The 27,293-nt window shown below is 41.8% G+C and overlaps 1 protein-coding gene across 2 annotated transcripts in view; it reads right to left on the minus strand.

The window, feature by feature from the left end:
* The window catches only part of zswim8 (zinc finger, SWIM-type containing 8), a 28,504-nt gene extending 2,274 nt beyond the window's left edge, over positions 1–26,230 (minus strand). The window contains exons 1-25 of one of the 2 annotated variants that reach the window (XM_026354544.1): positions 25,277–26,230; positions 24,524–24,948; positions 17,283–17,436; positions 12,307–12,401; positions 11,869–12,041; positions 11,453–11,560; positions 11,224–11,305; positions 10,353–10,473; positions 9,985–10,186; positions 9,101–9,276; positions 7,709–9,017; positions 7,301–7,432; positions 6,803–6,982; positions 6,397–6,580; positions 5,104–5,202; positions 4,891–5,015; positions 4,423–4,744; positions 4,149–4,304; positions 3,818–4,040; positions 3,084–3,373; positions 2,732–2,955; positions 1,866–2,360; positions 1,497–1,674; positions 908–1,081; positions 688–807 (exon numbers count right to left, since the gene is read on the minus strand). In XM_026354544.1, the coding sequence (XP_026210329.1) occupies positions 688–807; positions 908–1,081; positions 1,497–1,674; positions 1,866–2,360; positions 2,732–2,955; positions 3,084–3,373; positions 3,818–4,040; positions 4,149–4,304; positions 4,423–4,744; positions 4,891–5,015; positions 5,104–5,202; positions 6,397–6,580; positions 6,803–6,982; positions 7,301–7,432; positions 7,709–9,017; positions 9,101–9,276; positions 9,985–10,186; positions 10,353–10,473; positions 11,224–11,305; positions 11,453–11,560; positions 11,869–12,041; positions 12,307–12,401; positions 17,283–17,436; positions 24,524–24,701 (5,500 nt within the window). In that variant the 5' untranslated portion in view covers positions 24,702–24,948; positions 25,277–26,230. Of the gene's footprint in view, positions 1–687; positions 808–907; positions 1,082–1,496; positions 1,675–1,865; positions 2,361–2,731; positions 2,956–3,083; positions 3,374–3,817; positions 4,041–4,148; positions 4,305–4,422; positions 4,745–4,890; positions 5,016–5,103; positions 5,212–6,396; positions 6,581–6,802; positions 6,983–7,300; positions 7,433–7,708; positions 9,018–9,100; positions 9,277–9,984; positions 10,187–10,352; positions 10,474–11,223; positions 11,306–11,452; positions 11,561–11,868; positions 12,042–12,306; positions 12,402–17,282; positions 17,437–24,523; positions 24,949–25,276 lie in introns of both variants that reach the window. The other variant, XM_026354543.1, reaches the window with a different exon arrangement.
* Positions 26,231–27,293: the final 1,063 nt, after the last annotated feature.

The raw sequence follows: 27,293 nt of genomic DNA on the forward strand, positions 1-27,293 counted from the left end.
TGATTGAGCTGCAGTGTAATGACTGAAGGTAAAGTAGGACACTGCAGGACCCGCACAGTTTGTTCACTCCATTCCCGCAGAAATGTCCCAGCTCCGTCCACATGAGGCTCGAACCTTGTTTATATTTAGTAGCACAAATCTTAGTGAGAAGCTCTTCTCAGTGATGAAGACTAACAAAACAGCACACAGGAGTCGTCTCACTGGTGAGAACCTACAGTCCATCCTGAGAATCTCCTCAACACAGAACCTCACAACAAATATAAAAGAACCTGTTGACAAAAACAGATGCAGCTCTGATAAAATGACATAAGAGCAAAGACTGAATGATTTGATTTGTTATTGCTGAAAAGCACAAATTTTATTTATATTTCCAGGTTTTGTTATGCAGCATGTTCACATTTTGAATTAGTATAATTTTGACAGGATATATTTTTATGGAGAGTGAAATCTTTTGGGATATTTAAAATTTAAGTTTATTTTTTATATAAAATGACATAAGATTAAAGAAATTTGAATGTTTGTTCTTTTAATGTTTACTTTATTTCTAACTTGTATAATTTAGACAGGATATATTTTTATAGAGAGCAAAATGGTATAAGTTATATAAGGTTTACGTTAAAAAAAGTTAGATGAGCCAATAAATTATTGTTTTTCAAAATTACCCTCTACTATTCTGCATTCACTCACCTAGCCTCGCAGCCAGTCCCAGCAGCCACTTGACATCCTCAGTGTATGGTGGGCTCCTAGAGAAGTTGTTGGGGTGGTCATTGTGAGCCCTTCTGCCCAACATTTCTAATGCCAGCATGCCTGCACATAAAAGAACAATAGAGATGATTTGTTCAGTTAACCTGCTGTACTATGTGACCAGAGGAAAATATAATCAAACGGTAGGTCACCAACACCTTACCAACTCTATAGGCTGAATGCAGGTAGTGCAGGCCCTGCTGGCTGATTGGCTGGCTATGCTGCTCGTCCTCTGCTGGGAAAGGGGTGCTGACTAATGAGCCAGGCTGGGAGGAGAGGGACGGCAGAGATGCTCCCTGTATGGCCTGGATGGTGGGGCCTGAGTGGACACTGCCTACTGGAAAACATGACAAACATTCTCATACTGGCACATGGTTAGTGTACTGGTAATATCACTGCCTCCAATGTGGGAGACTCACGCTTACCCTGCCTACCCTTGTCAGTTGCTTTGGATAAAAGCGTCTGCTAAATGACTAAATGTAAATGTACTGTTTAGCACTGGCCAACACACAACACACATTAAGCCACGTCTCACACACACATAGAATCCTGACCTGCTACAGTGGTGCTAAGGGGCAGACCAATCTCTGTGTGATAGGGATGGACGACGATCTGAGTCAGGCTTACCCTGCCTACCCTTGTAAGTTGCTTTAAATAAAAGCTCTTGCTAAATGTAAATGTAAATGTACTGTTTAGCACTGGCCAACACACAACACACATTAAGCCATGTCACACACACATCGAATCCTAACCTGCTACAGTGGTGCTGAGGGGCAGACCAGTCTCCGTGTGATAGGGATGGACGGCGATCTGAGTCATGGACGGCACAGGGACACCAGGAAAAGTTACAGCAGTGGCTGCCATGGGTGGCTGGGGACCAGCGGTTACAGAGAATGGGTACTGGGCTCCAATGAAGGCTGGGTGCATTCCCTGAGGAGGTACAAACATATACATGTATAAACTAATGACACATAAAAACAATAATACTATTATAGCACAAACATTCTTTATTTATTCATTATTATTTATTTAATTTAACAGTAGCAGATGCTAGGACTGCTCACTGAATGTCTTTTTAATATAAAGAAAGTTCCACCAGTCTGGTAAAGAGCAGCTCTGACCTGTGGATATGCAGCCCCAGACACAGGGAAGACGGTGGGACGGGGGACATGCTGCAAAGGGTGTCCCAGGTACTGTGGGGTACAGACGGTGGGGAGGTGGGCCTGAATAGTGGTGTAAGGATGGAGGCCCTGGCTGTGGGGATGAGCCATGGCCTGCCCGGGTATGGCATGAGATTGGTAGATGGTGGAGCCCACTGAGATGACTGGTACAACAGCCGCTGCAGTGACTGAGGCCGTCACTGTCGCCACCCCCGGAGACTCCATGTTGACTCCGCTTTCAAGGACACAGCTGGACTCTGGTGGCCTCCTGCCCGAACCCCCGTTGGCGCCACAGCGGCCAGAGGTCTCCCGCTGCTGACCTGAGCCACCACCCACTGACTGCTCATACAGCCAGTACCACTGGTGAGCCACCTCGAACAGAACCTCAGGGTACACACCTCCACCCTTGGCTGCTTCTTCTACTGCCATACAGGCTTTCTCAAGCATCACATTGTCCTGCAGGCAGATGGGGATGACAATGCATGAGGAATGAAGAGAATAATTTCTTTAGTGCACTAGATCCTGCATTGTCATCTTCTCTGGTGTCTCTATCAACGGGTTTCAGAGAGCTAAATACCCTTTTAGACCCAAAAATGACACCAATGACTTTGCTTTCCTATACTGAAAATGTATTTTATCATATTACACCAATCTCAATTTGTTTCCAAACCAGGGAAACTATTTTCGATTCTACTTTCCAGGTCGAACATTCCCATTCGTACAGATACTACAGTGTTCTCACATACTGTGATGGTCCAGTTCGCAAGAGTTAGCAACAGCTGGGCCAGTAACTCTGTAACTGATCTGAACTGAACTGCAAACAGTACCTGCTCTTTGCACTGCACCAGCGCTCTCTGGATTTCATTGGGATTCAGGGCATGGGCATGAGGCAGACAGCTCAGGGCCAGCTCTGCTGCCGCCCGAACCATGTTGGGGTCCCTGGCTCGCGATGCTCGGTCTGCCAGGGATGCCACCTCTGGAGGGGTGAGGTGACCATCCCAACACTCCACCAAAATGTTGAGTGCTGCACTACCAATCTCCATGGCTTGGCCTGAAAGATGCAAAAGGACAGAGTGTGTGAGCAGGGAGGCAAATAAAACACAGTGGATTAGACAACTTGGGTCTACTGTTGAACTCTTTCTCATACAGACACACAGACACACACACACACACACTCACCAGTGATCCAAGACACATGAGAGGAGTAAGTCCTAGACAGCCAGTTGGGTGAGACAAAGTTGTGGAGGCCAAGAGCATACAGGCCAATCTCAAAGGCACACAAGTGCAGGTTTCTGTGGGGCCCCTGGTGACCCCCACTGGCTGAGGGTTGGGTGAAAATGGAGGTGGAGGAGTTTCCTCCGGCTTTGATCAACACTGTCTTTGCCAGCTCAAAGTAAAAATGGGCTGCTGCCTCTGATGGCTGGTTGGGCACATGGGGGGCGTGGCACTCCGGTCGCCGCCCTTTGTACCTGAACACAGGGAAGTGTGTGACATGTTAATCAGAATTCACCTGAGCTGCTCTTTGACACCTCATGCTTATTGTACACCGCAGTTACACATATTCATATATCAGTCGCCATCACTGAATAATCCCAATGTACATAAAATAACTTAAACATGGTTTCTGTAGGGAAACAGGGCAAGACCTGATCATGTACATTTATCTAGAAAAAACTTAATTGAAAGAAACATCTTCAAAAACAATTTTCCCCATTTACGTTTGTCTTTATAGTCATTTATAATTGTATGTAGTCAAAATTATTATCACTTTCAAAAGGACAACATTAACAACTACTACTGACCAGCTGTGCTGGTAAAGTGAGCAAGAAAACAGCATTTTATGTCACCAGCTTTGTTTTTGTTAGTGGCCTTTTTATGTGATGAGGAATAAATGTGTGTGTGTGTGTGTTGACCTGCTGGTGTCAGTGCTCTTTGCTCTGGCCCCGCCCCCTGCTCTGCGAGAGCCGCTGGACGAGGAGGAGCCGAGCGAATCAGAGGATGAACTGCTGATGCTATCGCTGTCCTGTCCGCGTCCCCATGACGTAGCTGCCCAGCTGCCCCGGAGTGGCCGGCGACTGAGAGTAGGGGAACTGTCTGAAGTGGTCTCTGGAGCACTGCTGTCGATACTCGCCATGCCTGCGCAAACATCACAGACTTCCCATCATATCACATTAACAATAATATGACTAAAAATCTGTACAAAAATATCCATTAAAAAAATATTTGTGTTGTTAAAGTGTGTACCAGTGTGTTTCTTCTTCTGCCGAACAGGTGAACCCCAGCAGCGTTGACTGTATCCACAGCGCACTCCCAGTGCCAGTCGACTGGGCACTGTGGCCTCCAGCTTGAATGGAGCGGTTTCATTCTGCTGGTCGTTTGATGAAGTAGGTCCATCTGACACTGCAAGGACAGAAAATGAACAGAGGTCTGTCTATCTAAGAGTACTCTGTTACAACACAGTAACAGTGTAATAAGATGTGGCACACAGAGAGGGGGTGCTATAGGTGGGGGTTCTTACCATGCTCCCTGGTCTCGGTAGCACTCTCCCCTGCTGTACTGTTCTGCACTGGGTTTAGATCAGTCTGATGAGCTACCACTTCACCAGCTATTGGCACAGCAGATGAGGAGCTAGAGGAGGAGCCTGCCACCGTGGTTGCAGAAGAAGATGAGGGAGTGTGTTTGGAGACACCCCCAGTGGCCCCACTCACCCCACTGTGGGAGGTGGTGGTGTGTTTGGATGGGCTGCGCTGGCTGCCAGCTGCTGGCTTGCTGGAGTAAAAAGAGCTGAGAGTCTGGGGTTTGTGGGTCTGACTCTCTCTGTCCAATAACTTATCCAGGATCTGAGGAGAGGAGGAGTGAGAGAGGGTGAGGAAGACAAAGTAGAAACAGGAGGAGGAGAGCCATCAGTCATCAAGTCCCACAGCAGGCTTTCATTCTTGGTATTGAAACTGTATTAGTGATGTAATGGGTCAATAGTGACGTTCACCTTCTTGAGCTTGCTCTGGTCATCCTTATAGGTGATCATAAGAGCCAGGGCCAGGTCACCCTTCACCCGTCTAGTTCCTTCACACAGCAGAGGATGCTCTGCTTCACTGACTGTGGTCTTCATACCTACAGACAGGCAAACAGAAAGCATTAGAAGATGAAAGAGAGAAGACAGAGAATCCAGATAGAAATTAAAGATGAAGAAGAAATTTACCAAGTGCAGCGACAGCAGCCTCGAAGCCCAGCTCCTCATCCCCGGGCATCTCAATGTTGCGGTTGCGGCTTGGTGGACGAGAACCCGTTGGGGACACAACTGCACAAACAATATAGAGAAAAGTAAAAGAGATGTTAATTTTTCTGTTCTCTGTGCCACAGATGTCCCACAGAACAGACAGGCTGTCACCTGCATCTTTAGATTTCAAGTCTATTAGACAGTGACTGTATATTGGGCTCTGATCATTTCCACAATTCCGGTGACCTATGTAAACACACACATAGTGCATAAGCTGCTTGCTCCTGCTGCTCACACCATATCATCTCTGTATCTAGTCATCTGTGTGTTACTTCAAGGCAGGTTGACTGCTCCAATACTCCACTGCACCGTTCTGTATAACAGCTCAAGCATTTATGTGCGCCCTCCTTCAAGCTGCCTCGTGAGGTAGTGTCTGTGGCATGGAGCTGTACCACCTGTGTAAAAAGCGGACATGGCGTTGGTTTTTAGGGGCAAGAGGTGTGAAATTTCGCTGATCTATTTGTGACACCAGCTACTGGGGTTGATTCCCCTAGGAGAGACTCCCATGTGCACTGCAGGATAATCTACATGACCCAAACTCAAGTACACTTGCTGTGCATTATATATTTTTTTAAAATATATTTCAGTGATTGCAGTTACATTTAGCTTTGTTTGAGCAATGTGTTTAAGCAATCAGATGTAACACTATGCTGGAGAACTTAAGCAACTAGTTAAGGACTGCTACCCAATGTGTAAGTGGTTGGAGAAAGGCAGCAGAAGAAGGTATGTATTATTACACTCATGGTTCATCAGATTCTGTGGAAAAAGGAGCAGAAGCAAGTTAATTTGGTTACTGCCACACACACACACACACACACACACACACACACACACACACACACACACACACACACACACACACACACACACACACACACACACACACACACACACACACACACTTTTTAAGTTGAGATGATTAAATTATGTTTTATTGTATCAAATTATAAATTATCTTCTTAAGCAAAACTGGAATTTTGATTATGTTAAGATATGATTTGATACGACTGTTGGTTAACAAGTTACTGTAACACTACTAGTCTGACTATAGAACACTGGTTGCCTGTCACACCCTCCTCCTCCCCTCACAGGGTGGCAGTGGCTCAAGTTGATCAATGAAAATATTTCATGTCTGTATCACTACTGTCAAAAAAGGCAAAGTAAGTTCAGATCAAACTGTAAAATTTCAATGATCAAACAAAAATTGGTGTTTACCTGGAGTACACAGCACATCAAAGATGAAGCTGGCCAACATGAGAGGCAGCACGGGTCTGTAATCGCAGAAGTTTCCGTCTCTGAGCTGCTCGGCTCGTTCTCTGATGGTCGACATCTCCACCAGGCCCAGGGGGATCTTCTTCAACAGAGCCACCACCTCCGACTCCTGGTAGGCCAGCTTCACCTAATCAGGCCAGACACAGACACGCACACACAGACACACACACACACAGAAAAACAAAGACACACACACAGACACACACAGAGTCAATATGTGTGGTGTGTTATCATGTCTCTATTTTACTATAAATATGTATATTTATCATTTAAAAACACTGCATACATAGATAAATAATAATAATAATAATAATAGTATTTATTTAAATTTTAGTTTAGTGTATGTTACCTCCAGAGCTTTGGTAGATGCTGGTGGTCTCTGAAGTTCCAGGGAGAACATGCCGGTGCTGAAGGCCAGGTTGTGGAGCTCCAATCGCTCACTGAGCACAGTGAGGAGGAAAGCAGCTTTGGACAGTGTGTTGGTGGCAACCTGCGTCTGACGGCTTGTCGACACCTTGCTCTTCTTACCCTACATCCGACAATCAGGGAAATAATAACTTCAGGGCCGTTACCCTAAACATTACTTCTAACAAACACATTCCACCGTTGGAACGTTCCATTGTTTATACTTGTTGCTCATTTACAAATTGGCACAGTAACAATGCTAAGTAAAACACTATTAGAAGAATCTATTAGAAGAGTTTTTCCTTCATAAAGAAAGGCTCAATATCCCACTACACAGTTCAAGATGCTGACTGAGGAGATTGGAAGACTGTACAATACATGGAGAGAAGAGAAGTCAAAGGACATAGGAGAATGTGCTATGTGGACATGCGGTTGTATCTACCTTAGTCTGCGGCTGCTCCACTTTCAGGTCTGGGGGGTTGGCTAGCAGGTCTCTGGCCAGCTCCACGGCAAGCCGGCACGCCTCATTGCTGTAGCCATGAGCGTGGAGGGCCTCTGCACATGCAAACAACACCTGCACACACAGCAACAGTATCCAGGTCAGTAAGAAGAGCAGAGGGTTTATCTCCATTTTCTAAAACAGGGATTTGTACCCTAGTCTCCCATTGCTTGGTCCACTGTCACTGACCCCACAAAACAGAGGGGTATAGCTGTGTCTTGTTAGTGGGTCCTCATGTGGCAAGTGACAATACTCAAATACTGCATGATGGCTAACAATGGCTAATCTATAGTATCCCCATCAAATTACAGTACCGATCCAGTCACCCCACCAAAGAATCTTTCTTCATACCTCCATGCGTCCTTCCTGCTCCAGCGGTTTGATCCCTGCAAAGATGTCCGGCTCCTCCTCTTGGTGGTTGTCAGGCAGCTGTCTGTCTGCTCCATCCTCAGAGGCAGCACTCAGGTAGTATGCCTGATAGTCATCCTCGCCCACAGCTTCCCCTCCTTCTCCTCTTGCAACTCCAGCTGCTGCCTCTGCTCCTTGGTTGGGTGGTTCACCTGTGGCTGCAGCTGCTACTCCAGCAGATGCCGCCTCTCTGCGGCTCCGTGGTGGCTTGCCAGATGTTGGAGTGGTACCTGATCTTGCTGTAGCAGTGGAGTTGGAAGGCTGATTACTGCTAGCTGAGTCTACATCTTCATCTTTGTTCTGGCCAGGTTCCACATCCAGCTCCACTTCCTTTTCTGCAGCACTGGGGGCATCCATGACAACCAGCACTGTGTCTTTGGGAGGGAAGCAAGGTAGAGCAGGCTCTGCAGCAGGAAGCGCAACAAAGGCATGGTTGACTCGCTTTGTTTCAAACATCTTGCTCCCACCACTGCTGCTGTACTTGCGTGAGTCTCTGAGCAGTGGGCTTGGGGAGGGAAGCATCTCAGGTGGCGGAGGGAGAAACTCAAAAGTGTTGCTGGCCTCGGCCCCCAGAGCCAAACTGCAGCCGTCATCCAAGCTGAGCTCAGCCAGGTCTGGCTCCAGGGAGCTGTCCTCACTGCTGGTTCTCCGCTTTGCACTGGCATGCTTACCACCTCCCAGCCCTCCACTTCCTCCAGAACCCCCTACAGATGCCCCCTTGCCACTTCCCTGTGTCAGTTTCAGCTTCCCTCCAGAGGACGAACCTGGACTTTTGTACATGCACTTCCCTCCTCCATCTTCCAGGGAGAGAGAGACACCCCCGCCCAGACGAACCAGCATCCCTCCCCCTCCACTGACAGACAGACCCTTCCTCTTGGTAAGAATAGTCTCCTTGGGTCGCACTGCCACCTCTTGTTGAGACGAGTGACCACTTGCTCTTCCTTTATAATCCCCTTCAGCTCTCCCTCCTCCCCCTGGTTCTGGAGGATCTCCACTTCCTCCTGCAGCAGCTTTGACTCCTCTTTGGTGCTGCACTGCTCTGGACCAACAGAATGTGGCACTCTTTTTATCAGCACTGCAGTATGTGATGCCTTCGAGCGGGTAGGCCACTTCCCAGTTGAAGTAGCATGACTCCACCGCTGGCTTAAAACCCTGGAACAGTTTATCCAGGGACTTGCGATGTTGTCCCCGCTTCACTATCTCTATAACTTTCAGGTGCCACTGCTTCAGCTGGCCTGCCAGTTCCAGACGTCTGCAAGAGAGAATTACAGCCCTTACTTTTTACTTGAGTCCTAACTAGACCATTAAAAAACATTGTTGGTCTATTGGTCTAACCTGCAGGGGCTCATGGTGGGGTCAAGCACCGCCAGCCTCCACAGTACCACCATCTCATCGCACATGCTGGCACAGGCATGAGCTGCCACCTCCGACTGGCCATTGCTGCGACCTGTGTGGCCACTGGCACTGCTGTGGGACGCTGACGTCCGAACACTGTACCACCAGCTGATGATCTGAACACACACACACACACACACACACACACACACACACACACACACACACAGTACAGTATAAAATGTAAAGGGCCCTTATTGTTTTATTACTGCCAGTTCAACATACCAACATAAGTAAAAAGCATCAAGTTGTGTCATGATGTAAGGTCACAGAACCAATGTATAATAAGTTGACAAGTATTTTCTTGTTTTAAAAAGTTGTGTTTCGCAAACATTAGTCAGTTTGAAAATACAACAAAATTAATTAATGTAGATGATTTAGTATAATAATATAATAATAAATAGTATAATAATATATAATAATAGATAGATTTGGGCAGAAACCTTATTTATGAGGCTCATGTGGAACAAATCTGGACTTGACTCCAGAGAAATCAATCTTAGTGTAGTACTTCTAATTTTGTACTTAATGTAAATTTTAGAGATGTACTTTAGTTTTTTTACTTTTAGAGTGGTACTTCTACTTGTCATGGAATAGGCAAGTACTTGTACTTTTACTAACTGTAGTAAAAGTAATGAGTTTACTTTTGAAGTCTGCCAGATCCAGACCTGCTATTTTGAAAAAAAAAGCTTTTAAAATTAGTGAGTTCAGAATGAGGGCACAGATAGATGTGACTTTCTACCTTAACTCCAACTCTCATTTCTGGAATTTATTTAGATGCATTAATTTCAGCAGCTAGAACTTGTGTGGTGTTGACATAGTACCTGTTCATAGGTGAGGCATTGCTCAGTGAGGATCTCAAGCAGTGGGGCAGCATTGCTATCTCGTCTCTTAAACATTTCCCTGACGATAGACAGTAGGTTCCAGATGCCTTCTGGCTCTCTGCCCCTCAGAGGTCGCAACAGACATGCCCACTCAGCAGCGGCCGGAGGCTCCGTTGATGACAGATACATGGAGTTTACGTCACTGTAAATAGCACATACATGTAGAAAATACAGGTTTTAGTCAATAACAGAGGTATGGAAAGAGAAGTAAAACAAAGTTAAGAATAAATTGATCCCGCTTCTGCTGATCAAGAAGAAATATGCAAGCAATGTGTAAAGGAGCACAGTGTTAGACAAACAGTGTGTACCTGAAGACAACAGGTGATGGCCCACAGAATTTGTGTAGAGTTTTTTTGATGTTGTCACTGAGGGTCGACTCATCTAAATACCAGGTGCTCTGGTCAGACGCCGAAGGGCCAGCTGTCGGGTCTACAAACACACAAACACACAGACACACAGACACACACACACACAGACACACAGACACACACAGACACACAGACACACACTCTTAGCCTTATCTTAGCAAGAATATAATTCAATGAAAATACACCCTGCATGATCTAGAAATTGCTTTTTTCAACATTATTATCTAGGGATTTTCCTGTATCAAAGTACAGCAGGTGAATAAACCACAGAGCAGCTGTGTCTAAAGATGTGGTTTTCTTATTACTGTAAACTAAAAGCACTACATCTTCCAACCCTCTGCTTGTTTGTAACCCCAAACATAAGAGCATCCAAGCTGTGTGCGACTCTTTCTCTTGCTCTAGTTCTCTCGCTCTCGTTCTCTCTCTCTCCTTGCTGATATGGATCATTGTTCTCTAGGAATCCCAGCAACAACCTCGTCTTCCTCACGCTGGGGGTTTATAACCTCTCTCCCAACTCTGTGAATTGTAGCCATTCTGATTGTCCAACGTGCAAACCTCCTGTGTTGCTCTGTTCTATACATACAACTGCTTCCCTCTTTATCTTTCTTTGTCACACCAACACAGCAGCATTGCTGCCATCCAGCTGCAGTAATATGTAATACAGTATGTTGAAAAAGGTCAGTTTTTCTGCATGAAATAATCAAAACAACTCATCTGGCTGTAATATCACATTGTGCATGCAATGACAGGACGGGTTTGTTCTCTCACTGTATGTGAGGAACAATGTGCGTGTTCATTAGTGCTACTGTACCTGGAGCTCCACACACGGTGTTGATGGCAGTAGACTGAGAGGACAGTAGCTCATCCAGCAGCCGCTGGGCTGTGGGTAAGATCTGGACACAACAGAACTGAATGAAAACCGAACTTGCTTCACATACATACCACACACATTCTAGGAAAATATACTCACTTGTGTTTTTCTCAACAGTTTTGTAGGTAGAATTAGAAAGAGAACAACTAGAACACAGCAAGAATGATACCTGCTGAGGCAGCTCACTGATGAGGTACTGGGCGAACTTTTGGAGCTGGTCCCTCTGCAGTCTGGACAAAGATTCTGAGACTGGAGCCCTCAGACACACTGCTGATGCCTGTGCACACAAACAGACAGATTTTTGTATGGCGGTCAGTGTGAGGACACTTATTAACACAATGCATTCCCTAGCCCCCTACTGTCATATACGCTACACTAATCTACTCTGTTTCAATTTTTAACTTATCACTATTTCCTCCCCATAAACTTCCAACCCTAACCGTAAAACCTAATCTTAACCCTGAAATTGCTCTTTAAACACATTTCCTCTTTACCTCTGTAACTCATGTTGTGCCCAATACATCAAGCGGTCTACTTTGGAATAGTTTAATAGAAACTCCTTTGTGTAGAGAACCATAGACTCACATTGTGGATCCTAAAGAGGCAGAGGGCGACCACATGAGCACACCATTTGGCCCCGGCACCACACGTACAGCTGCAGGAAGTGATGCGGCAGCGATCAAACATGACAGCCACATTGTAGGCTCCTTTAGACTGCCCTGACTGGCTGGACACAACTGTAGCACTGAGATGGAAGCCTGGTAACAGAAGTATAAAGGATAAAGATAGAATTAGAGGAAACTGAAATAGTTTGGACAAAAAGACAAAAAAGAAACACTCTCTTAGCTCTACACTGTGTTTTATTAAAGTACTCAAATATATTACATAAGTAAGAAGTGCAGGTCACTGTTATAAGCTTAAGTCTAGATGACTGATATGATCAAACTAAACTGTACAGTTTTCAAAAGGAATGAAAGCCGACTCTCTACGCATATACATAAGAAAAATGTTGACTTAACCCACCAATCTGCAGGGGGTCTTTGACAGCTCTGATCCTGTACAGCTGCTCTCCACGCTGGAATTCATCTGGACTCCCATTAGCAAGGCAGGAATATAACCTGCAGCATGAGGAGACAGACATAGACAGTCAGATAGTGCAAAATATATAGGGTTGGGTTCTGATAGCATCTTTTACTTTGAAACTGACTTTCTGCTAGGCAAAAGACTCTAATTAGCTATGTTTAGATCTTAAACCAAGACACATGTAACCCTTTCTCTTTCAAACACTGGAGTCTGTGTTGTAGTTCCACCAGCAGTCTGACCAGTAATCTAGTTCCCAAAGTGACGCTGTTAACCACTGTACTTTAACCTCTTTGTTGCCACCAAGTGAACAAGTCATATTTGTTGTATGCTGCTGCGACACTTCAGGCTTCAGTGTAGTCAACAATGTAGAAGCGTGGGTGCCTAGGTACAATGTAGAAGCACAAATCGATTTTTAATAACCAAAGGTTCCATGGTTTTGTGCTTGGCCCATTATTAGTTATTATGTAAACAATATTACTTGAACACAGACTTATGATATCCACTTTTATGGATGTCATTAAGGATGCCATCCTTCATGTTCATGGAGTGTCTCAGGAGCTATGTCTACTGTTGAGTCTATCTTTAAGGTTCTTCAGACATCTCTGTAAAACCTCAAGCTTGTACTCAATGCTGATAATACAAGATGTTATATAAACTTACAAACCTGCATCTCTCTCTTACGTACATTGTAGTGCTGAAATAGTTCTTTTCTTTCTATAAATATCCGTACACTTCCTGGAAATTTAATTGGATAGGAGGGACTTTTAAACCTCACATGGAACAACTGGCACAGAATCAGATGATAAAAATTTGGCTTCCAATATGAGAATAAAGCATGTTTTCTCATGGTCAGGAAAACCATTGTGCAATCCAACGTCATGTGTGTGCTCAACTATAGAGAGATTCTGCACTCGCATGCTGCACATGTATAGTTGTGAACAAAAGTTTAGATATCATGAACAAGACCTGTCATAGGAATATTGGCCTTTGAATTTCTGTATATTTTCTGCAAAGGCAGCAAGATTGTACAACATATAGTTATGTTCAGAATAATAGTAGTACAATGTGACTAACCAGAAAAATCCAGGATTCTGGTGTTTTTTTTATTATTGCTACATGGCAAACAAGTTACCGGTAGGTGCACAAACAAACAAGACCCAGCATTCATGATATGCACGCTCTTAAGGCTGTGAAATTGGGCAATTAGTTGAAAGGGAGGGTGGGGGTGTGTTAAAAAAAAATAGCAGTGTCTGCCGTTGACTGTACAAACTCAAAACTATTTTGTACGCTGTAACGCTTTTGTTTCTAGGATTTAGCAATCCTGTGAATCACTAAACTAATATTTGGTTGTATGGCCATGTTTTTCTTATAATTCAATTCAATTCAGTTTTATTTGTATAGCGTCAATTCACAATAGAAGTCATATCAAGGCACTTTACAGTGTTTAAGGTTTTAGACCTTACAGAGTATAATTATACAGAAAATGATACAGAAAACCCAACAATCCCATTTGAGCAAGATTTAGGTAACAGTGGAGAGGAAAAACTCCCTCTAGAGGAAGAAACCTCCAGCAGAACCAGGCTCATAGTGGGCGGCCATCTGCCTCGGTTGGGATGAGTTCGAAAGAGAAGAGAGAAAAGAACAGCAGGCACAAAAACAACAACAAGCAGCAAGCAACTGCTTTACATCTGTGTGGCATGGAGTCAACCAACTTGTGGCACCTTTCAGCTGTTATTCCACTCCATGATTCTTTAACAACATTTCACAATTCATTTAAATTTCTTGGTTTTGCTTCAGAAACAACCTTTTCGATATACCCCCACAAGTTCTCGATTGGATTAAGGTTCGAGGATTGGGCTGGCTACTCTATAACATAAATTTTGCTGGTTTGGAACCAAGACTTTGCTCGTTTACTAGAGTGTTTGGGGTCATTGTCTTCTTAAAAGAACCATTTCAAGTGCATGATCTCTTCAGCATAAGGCAACATGACCTCTTCATGTATTTTGACATATGCAAACTGATCCATGATCCCTGGTATGCGATAAATAGGCCAAACACCATAGTAGGAGAAACATGCCCATATCATGATGCTTGCACCACTATGTTTCACTGTCTTCACCGTGTACTGTGGCTTGAATTCAGAGTTAGGGGGTCTTCTCACAAACTGTCTGTGGCCATTGAACACAAAAAGAACAATTTTACTCTCATCAGTCCACAAAATGTTCCTCCATTTCTCTTTAGGCCAGTTGATGTGTTCTTTGGCAAATTGGAACCTCTTCTGCACATGCTTTTTTTTTTTAACAGAGGGACTTTGTGGGGGATTCTAGAGAATAGATTAGCTTCACATAGACATCTTTTAACTGTCACAGTACTTATAGGTAACTCCAGACTGTCTTTGATCATCCTGGAGCTGATCATTGGCTGAGCCTTTGCCATTCTGGTTATTCTTCAATCCGTTTTAATGCTCTACCCCCCTGAGCTATTTTGATGGTTGTCTTCCGTTTTCTTCCACGTCTCTCTGGTTTTGCGCTCCATTTTAAGGCATTGGAGATCATTTTAACTGAACAGTCAATAATTTTTTTTTAAATAAATTTTTTGCACCTCCTGATAGGTTTTCCCCTCTCCAATCAACTTTTTAATCAAAGTACACTGTTCTTCTGAAGAATGTCTTGAACGACCCATTTTCCAGGCTTTTAAATGCATGTTCGACAAGTGCTGGCTTCATCCTTAAAGAGGGGCCACCTGATTCACACCTGTTTTTTCACAGAATTGATGACCTCACTGATTGAATGCCACACTGCTATTTTTTTAACACACCCCCCACCCTCCCTTTCAACCCAATTTCACAGCCTTAAGAGTGTGCATGTCATGAATGCTGGGTCTTGTTTGTTTTCTGAGAATGTACTGCACCTACTGGTAAAATACACTAAAAACATGGATTATTCTGGTTAGTCACATTGTACTGCTATTATTCTGAACAAAACTGTACATCTTTAATAAAGGAAAAAAGGAATAATTCATTTGACGTCAAAACAGACACAAAAACTATTTAGTACAAAAACTAAACATCCTGTACAGTTAACATTTGGTTAAAAGTTCCTTAGCAAGTTTCCCTTTTTTCATTTTTGAAAGCCATCAATGAGATTATAGCAGAATTCCGGATCAACACTTTATTCTTGGCAGAACTGGTAAGATTGAATTAAATTTTACTGATTTTCAGAAACAGACCAAACGTACAGCACAGTCAACATATTTTCTTGGGTCAGGACTTCTAGAAAGGCCATTTGATCAATTCCACAACCAACCTTCCAGCTAATGTTTGATGTGATGCTGAAGAAGGTACAGTGTTCTTAGGATTGAATACCTCACCTTTACCCCTTCAAACATGCCTCTGGTTATTGTACCCAAACAACTCAATCTTTGTCTCATCTGACCAGAAAAACTTTCCCCAGGTTTATTCTTTGTCGTCTTTGTTCTGCTCACTTTAGTGAGCTTGAATGTGTCAATTCTGGAGAAGGGGCTTTATTACAGCCTTTAATTCCATGGCAATGTATAACTCTCTTGACTGTAGACAGTGAGACTGGTGATCCAGCAGTAACTAGTTCATAGCAGATCTGTGGCATAAAAGTAACTAGGTTATTTCTGATCATATGATCCAGCTTTGTCCTAGCTGAGTAAGACAACTTGGGTCTTCTTTCAGACCTTGGAAAGTGGCTTCACCTCCTAAATGGCCAGCTTAATGTAAAAAGAAGCCGAGGCGACAGAGATTAATGTTGAGAAAACGACACAAACGGCAGGTAGTTGTGGAAAAACGCAATATGTTTTTTGTACCACTATTTTTTTTTATTTTTTTATTTAAAGCTGTTGCCAAATTTGTCACACACTGCCCCACCAATTTTATGGGGGGCTGCACCTTGCGTATCCATAGCATTCATTTCTGATGACTTCCTGTTTTATGCACAACATGCAAAATCAATGCTTGCTATATATAGGCAGACTACATAGTTTACAGCAAACTTGTATGTATTTTAACTTGTATTTACCGTATGTACTAATGATCTTGGAAGCAGCAATTATTAGAAATGGCTCTAAGACACATTTGTCAATGTAACAGGTAAAGTGGGTACGAGAGTGAATGAATGGATGGATAAAGGATAGATGGATGGATAGTACCTGTAATTATAAATTAAAAATACTGGAAACATCTTAAGATTTTGTAAGTTATTTTTAGCTGTACTTGAATATGACCAACCTTATGTTCCTCTTATTTTCTCTGTCATCCCTCATCCCTCAATATAGCTGATCAAAGGTCAGTATACACTCCCTTCCAAAAGTATTATTAAACAGTGTGGCCAGTTCCTTTATTTTTGCTGTAGCCAGTTCAGGGGCCTGGTTGACACAATATGCCTTCTTCACCATCCTAATCTTATTTACTACAGTATATAGTACTGTAAAATGTCATTAAACATGTATCTGTCACATTTAAAATAACACATGCATCATACTCAATCTGACATACTATTTCACAAGATCCAAATACCAGAAATCTTGGATGAAAATTTTAATATAATAAATATAAATATTATTTATTTAATAAATGTATTGTTACAAAGAGACCATTTTTTCCTTACAATATCTGGCAACAGGCAGACACCAACAGGTTAACCAGAAAATTACTCATGAAAATATGTTCATCAGTAACGGCTCAAACAACCTGCATTTGCCATTTTAACTAGAGTGCAGTGCTGGCTAAAAATAAGAGGTTTTTTTTACTGGTATTTGCTAATGATAAATGGCATCAGAATTATAGAAAAAAAACCACACATCTCTTCCACGGTCAGCATGCAACTGTATTGTCATAAACATTCCCCTAATCAAGGACGAAGAAAATGAATCCTGTTTATCAATGTTCTCACCTGATGTCCTCCTCGTTTTCTGGGAAGCTCCAGTAGGCGATGCGAAGCTGGAGCTGTTCTGGAACAGGGGGATAGACTTTCTCCACCACTTCAAATGGGATGTGGAATGCTACCTGTTTTGCAGATAACTCAACCAGAGGAATCACCTGACCATCTGAGGAAGACCACAGAACAGAGAAAAATCAGCCCAGCCAGGGATCAGAAAGGTTGCATGTGCATTTCTGTTCATCCAGTCCAATACTGTGTTATTTAAAGTTGTAGGATGAGGGGTTGGTAAGGTTCACTCCACTCCCTGAGTTGAAATTTAAAAACTAATCTTGGAAATTCTGACCAGGTCAAATGGAATGCAGCAATATTATATTTATTTAGGTTTTCCTGTGTCTCTCAAGTCTGTGTATGCTGAGTGGATGAATGTGAACCATTCTTACCTTTGTTCCCTATATGAAAGACATTAGTGATTCGTTTCTGATTTAGCCCAAAGACTTCTAAAAGATTTTGACGTTTGATGGTGACTGTTGTGGTGTGGACCCATATTCCACCAGCGTGTGGTCAAAAAATAAATAAAGAAAAAAGGGGCTGTGGGTAGAATGTGAGTGGAAACTGAAAGTTTTAGGAAGGTGATTAAACGCACAATGTGCAACAAAATGTGTGCCAGTGACAGATTTCATTAGGATCTGTTACTGTCACAAAATGACAGTAGCAAAATCCTCAGAATGCTGGCTGTGCCCTACAGTGGGATGTTATGCTAATCTACAAATGGGGAGCTTTATAAAATGTATATTACTGATACAACCACTATGAATAAATCAAATTAAGTGGTGTGTGTGTGTGTATTAAGGAAAGGACATTATTAGAACAATGACAAGAGTCCTATTGAGCAGCAGTGGTCAGCCTCGGAGAGAAGAAAAAGTGATGCGTCTCAGATTACAAGCCTCATTTCCAAGCCACTACTTGTGCTGCTGTTTACCATATATGGAGGAAAGTGCTCTGTTCTTATAATGCCATCCTCAGTGTAAAGCCTCAGGGGCCCATGGTTACAGGCCATGGGAAACTCATCAAGATGTCACTCTTATTATGTGGAAGTAAATCAGTGAGCTGACATATAGTGTGTGACAAAAAGCTTATGCAAGCTTGAAACCAGGTGATTGCTTTGAGTTCATTGGGTGACAAAACTGCATTTAATGTCACTTACTATATATCTTGATAGAAATATATTTCTCAGTGTACATTCTTTTTTCTAATTGAGCTATTTGTTATTAAAATAAAATTTGACAAATGAGAAACGTGTGTAGGACAAAGGCGCATAAGTTTAGTTCAGTATTGCTTTAAAGTTTACACCGAAGGCCATGATACATTACGATAACTCCTGCTCATGATAAGAATGTCAGTCAAAATTGTTTTATTTGACAGTGATTCCCTACAACCAAACTGAAGGAGCAATTAATGTACTCCTCTATTAATGTAAAATGGTCTTTTGTCAATCTAAGGCATTCAAATCTACAACTAGAATAATCTATCACTACTAGCATTTCCTGTAATTATTTTTATTTTTCTATTAACCTCATTTCTGTTGACCCTGTTCCCACTCATGGCCGTAAAGAGAAAGTCCCAAATCATACAATAATTTCCTTTCATGAAACAGCTACAAAATGAAAGGTAAAGATTTAAAACTGTGTTTAACATGTACTGTGTTTAGTACTTTACAGTATTAGTTTATGGTAAGAAACAGGGATAGTCTTTGTGACAGGAGAGAGAGCTAAAACCTGCAGACAGAAAGGTGGCTGGGTAGTAACAGGGTTTACTTTGTGGCCCTATGATTGGCTGCTGCAGCTAAATGACAGCTAGTTGTCCACCAATCAGCTCCTAGCTCAGAGGCAAGCCACTACAACAGCTGTTCCTTTGTAGCTGGCCAGTGAGAAGAGCTGAAGTCTCATTCATTCTTTTCACTGGATCACTAGCTCTCTCACTGCCTCCATCATTTCCTCCCTCTGTCCATTTTTCTTCACAGGGTGCACTCCATTAAAACACCTGTGGAGTACCGAGTGGCACACTGTACTTTATGTACAGCTCTGTATAAAGCTATATCCTTTAAGATATAGAAGATAAAGCATGCAGGCGACTCTAAATTGAATGTATGTGTGAATGCCAGTACAAAGTGCTGTCGGTCTGTATGCATCATCACTGTGTTAAGACCCTCAACAATAAGGGTATACAGAAAATGGATAACCAGATCATTTGTCGGTGAAGATACTCAGTCGTTCAGGTGAAGTTATCTGCAACTGGACTTCCCAGAAAGTCCTAGGATGTCCATGACTCAACTTCCAGATGAACAGATCATGGATAACGAATTTGGTGACTTTAAAGACAATCAGGTTATGAGACCAGCTGCTTTATTATGTATAATGAGGGTTTCAACTTTTAAGAAAATCTTTTGTTTTCATGGAACACGGTCTTGTGGACAGTTGAAACCAAGGTATATTTGTTCATAAAGAATACATATCACTACACATGGTATGAAAAGAGAGCTATATGCCAAACACACCATCACAACAGTGGGGTGCAGTGGAGGACACACAGTAATTTGGGGCTTTTTTGCAGCTCTTGGACCTGGTCAACCTGCCATCATAGAAGGAGTTTATCCAGGTATTCTACAGGATAATGGCAGTGTGATTATGTGCAAGCTGAAGCTCATAAGAAGCTAGGTGATTCAGGACAATTACCCTAAGCATCAAAGTAAATCTGCCTTTGTGTGGCGTGCCCCAGTCTGAGCCCAGATCTCAACCCAATAGAGATGCTGTGGAATGACCTCAAGAGAGCTGTTTACACTGGATTATGAAGGATATGGCTGAGCTGAAGCAGTTCTGTGATTTATTTAGCAGTGGTAGCCTATCATCTGGTTACCTAACTCCATCCATCCATCAACCTAACTGCTTTTTCTGTTGAGGGTCATGAGGGTCCTAGAACCAATCCCAACTGTCAGAGGAGGAATACATCCTGGACAGGTCTTGTCAAAAGAATATAAAAAGTATGTGTGTGTACATTTTAAGTAAATTCCTTAATCGATAGTCGCCCACATCACAATCAATAGTTGGTTAATCATTGACTACTTTACTGTGTGAATTCATGAATATATTAATATGAATAAAATATATTCAAAGAAAAAATAAGTAAACTATTGAAATTATAAATTAAACAACACAATCAAATACCATTAATAATTTAAATCAATCAATCAATTAGATTATTTACAATTAATCAATATTTGAATGATTACTGACAATACTTCAAAAATCAAATAAGCTGCCCACTCCAAACATTAAGTTTGCAGAGCTATGATCTCACATTTTAGATGTTTAAACTTAATTTTAACACTATGTTCCAAATTTAACTTTGTATACTAGACATTTGACCTTATGAAAAACTATAATATATTGTATACAGTATCTGCCCATCCCCCTAACTCAAATTTTTTTTCATTTGCTGGCAGATGGTCAGTAGGCTTGTGTACACCTTTTGTACATGTGTTCTCTCCTCTCATATTTTTCCTTCTCTGTTGTTGAGAAGGTAACTTTTATTTTAATTTGTCATGCTATTTTCTAATCAGAGGGATGTTAACAGGTTAATATTTAACAGTAGATATGTGCATCACTAGATGAGGATCTCAGCAAGAAGATCGAATGTATTGTTACCTTTGTCAGATGCTTGCAACAGGCACATTTCACAAAGATTTTCTTTATTATTAATGTTATAACAACACAAATGATTATAGGTAATGTGAAAGACTGCACTAATGGCAACAAATCCACAGAGTATTACTGAAGTGATCTGAACTTTTAGTTAGATGTTAGAAGTTAGTTTAGAAGTTAGATTTGATTGTATGATTTAGTGTCTGCGCTGTCATGAGGGTTTTTATCTTTATGGGTCGAGCATGTTTCTCAAAGACAACTCTAGACATGTTCCTCTGTGGGTGCATGTGCAACTATCAATATATTTATACTTCTGCCGATTCTGTGTCAAAGCTAGTTGTTATAAATACATTAGTTATTATCAGTGTGTTTTGGAAGGAAGTGGAAAAGGAAGTGGTTGGGTTGGGTTTCCCTCCAACCAATGAGCCAATTATCAACAAGAGGCACGCATTAAGCGCAAACAGCTACAATCATCTACAGACACGTAATTGGGATATTTTGAGTGTATATGTAGGGTTTTATGCCACCTTCTGCAGAAAGTACGAAGCATTGTTCCCGCAAAAAAAAAAAACTGACATAGATGCTTTGAGTTACGCATTTTGCACATTTTTGCATTCACGAGTGTGTCACTTGAATACTCTTAACACATTGCAAACTGCAGTCTGATTGTTGCCACTAGGGATGCTATAGTGTCGAAAGCGAACCTCATCTAGTGTGAACTAAAAATAACCATCAGTTCAACAAAGCTATAGCTAAACATATTATTATATATTAGCGTAAACCACCTGGATGATGTGTGTGTATATATATATATATATATATATATATATATATATATATATATATATATATATATATATATATATATATATATATATATACACACATACATACACACAAATACATACATACACATTGATTTTCTTTTCCTCATACTTATAGGCTTATAAGGTGATTATAGTTTAGAAGCTGTAAATGTTTGTTTATTTTACTTTTTTGGTAGCTCAATGAGAAGCCAAACACATTTTCGACACTAATTAGCACATCTTGATGTAAGCTACTTATTAAGACTGATTAGGACTGCCTTACAGTTTAGTCATCAGTTAAATCTCAAATAAAGTACAAGGGTTGTGATGCTGAACTGTCAGAGCTGCAGTTGCATTTACTACTGCAGACTGTGTAGGATAAGGACTCATTTAGCTCCCTCCCCCATCACAGCGTCAACTGTACAATAAGCTAAAACACACACAATTCACCAAAACAGCACGTGTCTTCTCACAAAGCAGCTGAATTTTGTTCTTAAACCCACCACGTTTACACATGTAGCTATCTTAAAGCCAAAGAAGGGTGAAAAGTACATCACTATCTGTCACAGAGCTTAACAGCTAACAGATAGGTCATTGGTGTACAAGTGAGATAGGGACATTTTTCAGTTTTTGAGTCAGTGTTTCAGTTTTAAATATTGCACGAAGGGGAACTTTAATCGAGAAGTAGCAACAGTGAGGTGTTAAGGTAGAGTAGGCGGTTAATGTATGGTAAACCTCAAACACATACACCCTTCAGATGGGAGATGTATGTACTGTATGCAAGTTTACTAATACATATTTGACCCATGCTGGACCCTTCCATATAAGACAGCTGACATCCTGCTTCACAATTTTAGCAGAGAATTCATTCAGCAATGTAGGTCATAAATGAGCTGAGAAACCACATAATTACTTAAATTATATCAAATAACCACCAGATAAAAGTTAGATACAAGTTTCAGTTTCTGCCTAGATGCATGCATCCTATTTCTTAATTGCCCAAATGCTTTCTACCGCTCTCACCAGTTGGTTAAAGGACATTTAAGTGTTGGTCCTACTGAAATAATTTCCTTTACTGGCAGAAACTCCACTTCATTAAGGTGTGATTAAGCATTTTTCAGTCCATAAAATGCCAGAAAATGTCTGAATACTTACGACCATGTGCTATTTCAGTTTTTCTTTTTTAATAAAAGCCAAAATTCTGTGTTTTTCTGTCAATATGGGGTGCTGTGTGTACATTAATGAGGAAAAAAATTAACTTAAATGATTTTAGCAAATGGCTGCAATATAACAAAGAGTGAAAAATTTATGGGGGTCTGAATACTTTCCGTACCCACTGTATTTAGACTGAGTTCTTACTCTGATGGTCCACAGAGCTACATTATCCCAAAGGTGCTGTTCAGTAGCAATTGGACTTACTTTTAAGTTCTTGGTCTCAACTTCCATCTAAAGGCTTCATCAGACCTGGTGGTGTGGATGACTGATAATCTTCACAGATATAAGTCTACATGAAGGGATCACCATCAACTCTGAGAGAAGTATAGAGTTGCTATGAGGCAACAAACTATACACACACACACACACACACACACACACACACACACACACACACACACACACACACACACACACACACACACACACACACACACACACACACACACACACACACACACACAAAGGCTGTATACTAAGTGAGTGCTGTTCAGGAAACACATCCACCTGTAGCTAGTGTTCCACATTCTCATGACACTACTGTAATATTAAAAGTTGGGATGATGTTTTTATGGTTTGTGACTCCCTTTTTACACCATGCTGAACGCTTTGTTTCATCAATCCACAAATCAAAGATCTGTGGAGTGTCGGTCTGGTCTTTGGCAAACTTCAGGTGTACTGCAATGTTTTTGGAAGAGAACGCACATTACTACATATGGTGTGAAAAAGTAACCATGATCCAACATGAAAGATCATCACAGTAGTGAAGTACAGTGGGTAGAGCATCATGATTTGGGACCCCCTAGTCCTGAATAGCTTGCCACCATGACGGAGGAATTTTAATTCCTAAATTTATCATGGTAACCTACAGGAAAATGTCAAGGCTGTCCATAAGCTGAAGCTGAAAAAATACTAGGCAATGCAGAAGGACGAAGACCCTAAACATTATAGCAAATCTACTTCAGAATGACTTCTGACACATAATCCACTTTTTGCATTGGCCCAGTCAAGTCAGAGACAAACAGAGAAGCTGTGGAATGACATGAAGAGGACTGTTCACACCAGATGTCCTAAGAATATGTCTGAGCTGAAGCACTTCTGGGAGGAAGAACGATCCAAAGTACCTCCTGGATGTTGTGCAGGTCTAATCCACAGCTACAGGAAGAGCTTGTTTAATGTTATTGCTACCAAAGGTGATTCAAGTGAATGTATTCAGTGAAGAAATGAAAGATAACGAGCATTTGTAATTTATCAGCCTAGAAATATTGGTAAGTATTTGGAAAACTGCTTCAGTATGTTTCTCAGTTGTATCGCTGTCTTTGATTTATACTTTAAAACAACGGACAGCGTGTGTTTTAATTAAGAATTTAAGATACAACAGATTTCCCAGCAACAGGTTATACTGCTAATGTCCTTCAAGCTGCTGTAATTCACTTTAATAAAACCTTTGACACATCATGGAAACGTGACAACAATTTGAAAGTATCCACAATGAATGGAAACGTGTGTATGTGTGTGTGTGTCCTTCTCCAACCTTTAATCTTGACAGTAGGGGAGTTGGGTCCGGCGGACTGCTTCCTCCATCCCCTCCAGTTCTGGCAGAGGCTCTCGGCCTCTGAGATGAAGGAGCACAGAGAGTCTTCCTCGAACCGGTCCGAGTCTTCGAAGGAGAACCTCTCTCCATCCTCCCACTCGGCGAACATCAGTTCCATTACATCCAATTTTTAACGGCTTCGGAGTCCAGAGGACTTCGCCCAGAGGCCACGGCCTAACTTCAGTGTTTCACAAAAACCAAGTGGGGCAACCCGGCGACCAGTGTGCAGCACCCGGGGAGAATCGAGAGTCTCAAGACTGGGGGAGGGGAGGCCACTAGCAACCAAAACACAGCTGAGAGGCTTACCGCTGGGCCCTCAGACACAGATAGAAACTCTGCCACGGCGGGGGTCTCCTTTAAATAGTCTGTAGGGAAATACACACAACAAAACTACAATTACTAGGAGTCTATGCGTAACTGCGATCTTTAGGTGGTGCTCTTCTATAATCAACCGTCCAACTAATGTTGATAGTTATTTAAATCGATTTAACAATGCACTCCACGCTGCTGGACTGAGTTGTGGCTCTTTCCAGTGCTCTGAACACAATCCTCCCTGGTCCGTTTGCCTGTATACTGCCCACTACTGCCGCTGAGAGGACCCAACAGCTAGCTAAGTGCTAAGTGTGGTTGCTGTCAAACTGACCGAGGACTAAGTTACACAATGTAAAAGAAAAAGTACGCGAACCCACATACCTTTGCAACGAGCCTGACCCGGGGGGAGCGATGCGATTCAATCTTCAAGAAGACATGAAGTTGTTTTGCTTCATCCCCGACGTCCGACTCTTTTCAGCCAAGCTGGACTCGTCTGTAGCTAGATTATCTATTGTAGCTCTACAGCAGTCCCGAAGTGTTCAAACCGTCCTCACAGCCCAATGTTTCCAAGCAGACGGTGTCAAAAAACACACCGAGCGTCCGTGTGGCCAAATGTCTTCTTTGTTCTGTGTGTTACTACGCTAGTTGCACTGCTATTCTGTTCGGCTGCTAATGCAAATAACATTTAGCCGACGTTAGCTGAAGAGCTAATTGTGCTAATAACTGCATACCGAGATAACACAAACGCCTGTCATCCGCTGCACACGATAATACAGAGGTTACATTTGGTTTTCAACCCGACGACAGCATTGTCCAGCACGGGGTTTCTTTCCTATTCTTCCTCTGCTTCGGTCGTACTCTCTTATGTTATATGCTATAAGTATTAGCACTAAAAAGCTAAGTCAACCCCCCAAGCGGCTAACTTCAGCTAGCTTGAATAGCTGTTTGTTTACATTTACTGGTGATGCTACACGCCTTCCGTACCGCAAGGACTACATACTTGTTTTTATCGCCTATCTTCTGAACTTACATAAGGTTCATATTTCGATATTAACCCTCCTCCTAGCTCGGTGTTTTTCGTTCTTTGTATTAGTGTTTGAGCCTTGTGTCTGACGTTAAAAGCTGGTATAGTCCTCCGTCAGCTCGGGTGCACAAAATCTCATGGGTCCTTCAGATTACTTGCTTCCCGGCTGACACCAGTTGTTTCAGCGCCTTATAATCGTCTGCGTCTCCAAATGACACACGGATTCCCATATGATTTCCCGTGTCCCTCTCGTCCAGGCGCTATCAAAGTGTATCAATCTGCCGGGGGAAGATGGCTCACCTCTCCTGCAGCTCCTCCTCCATCAGCTGATCACAGCTTCCGGCTGCCAGCTCCGCACAGACATCGTTTCCGAAGCTTTGCAGCTCGGACAGGTTGCATCTCAGGCAAGGTATTAACGCAGTGCAAAACATGGGCACACTGCTGTGTGGAGCGCAGTGGCATATACTGAGCATTTCGATTTTAATTTGATATATCAGTGTCACCTTATTCTTAAGATGTCCCTGTTGTTGTGGACAACTGTTCTGGATTTGCAATGCACCTGGATGTTATACTTAGTGGGAGGTTGGGCCATTTGTAAGCTGCAGTAGAAAAACTTGTCAGATCCATTGCTATAAAGCTAGCAATACATATATATATATATATTTATTTTGTTTCTCTGTAATTAAAATTACAGTGTTTGAAGTGGTAAATTAACAACATGGTGTTAAGTGTTTTTACATGACTGTATTTATACGCTACCAGTCCACATTTTGGACACAGCTTAGTGTTTTTTCTGTATGTTTTTTAATTTATTTTAATATTGTAGATTTATACTGAAGACACTAAGTATTGACTGATGTAACAGTTTTTTGTTTACTACATAAAGTTGTGCCTCCTTGCATAGATATCTTTGGTATTTATGTGCCATGTTGACAATAATAAAAAAAAACTAACTAAAGAACTGAAGAAGAAGGTGTGTCTAAAGCTTTAACTGGTATAAACTGATCTGCTATATAGAAAATATATACAAAATTGATAATGTATTTATGGGACAGACTATGGAATGATGTAGTCAACTAAAACATATAACCCAGAATATGTTTTATATTTTATTATTTCATTATAATTTATCTTGTCAAAGGAAAAGACGTGAAAAAAATTGTTGGTAGCCCTCCATTAAAGAAAAAGAAAAACCCACATTTATTCCTGATTTTTTAAAATGCTTCTGAAAAAAGCAATGTCAGATTTCCATGAGTTTATTTTCAGTCATTTTTTAGTCATAAGTATTTTTGTCAGCTTCATTTTATTTCAGTGTGTTTTTTATCAGAAGGGTACCAATACATTTTTCTATAGCTACATTTTACTTTTGCATAC

This window comes from Anabas testudineus, chromosome 15 (assembly GCF_900324465.2).
Source record: "Anabas testudineus chromosome 15, fAnaTes1.2, whole genome shotgun sequence".
NCBI lineage: Eukaryota > Metazoa > Chordata > Actinopteri > Anabantiformes > Anabantidae > Anabas > Anabas testudineus.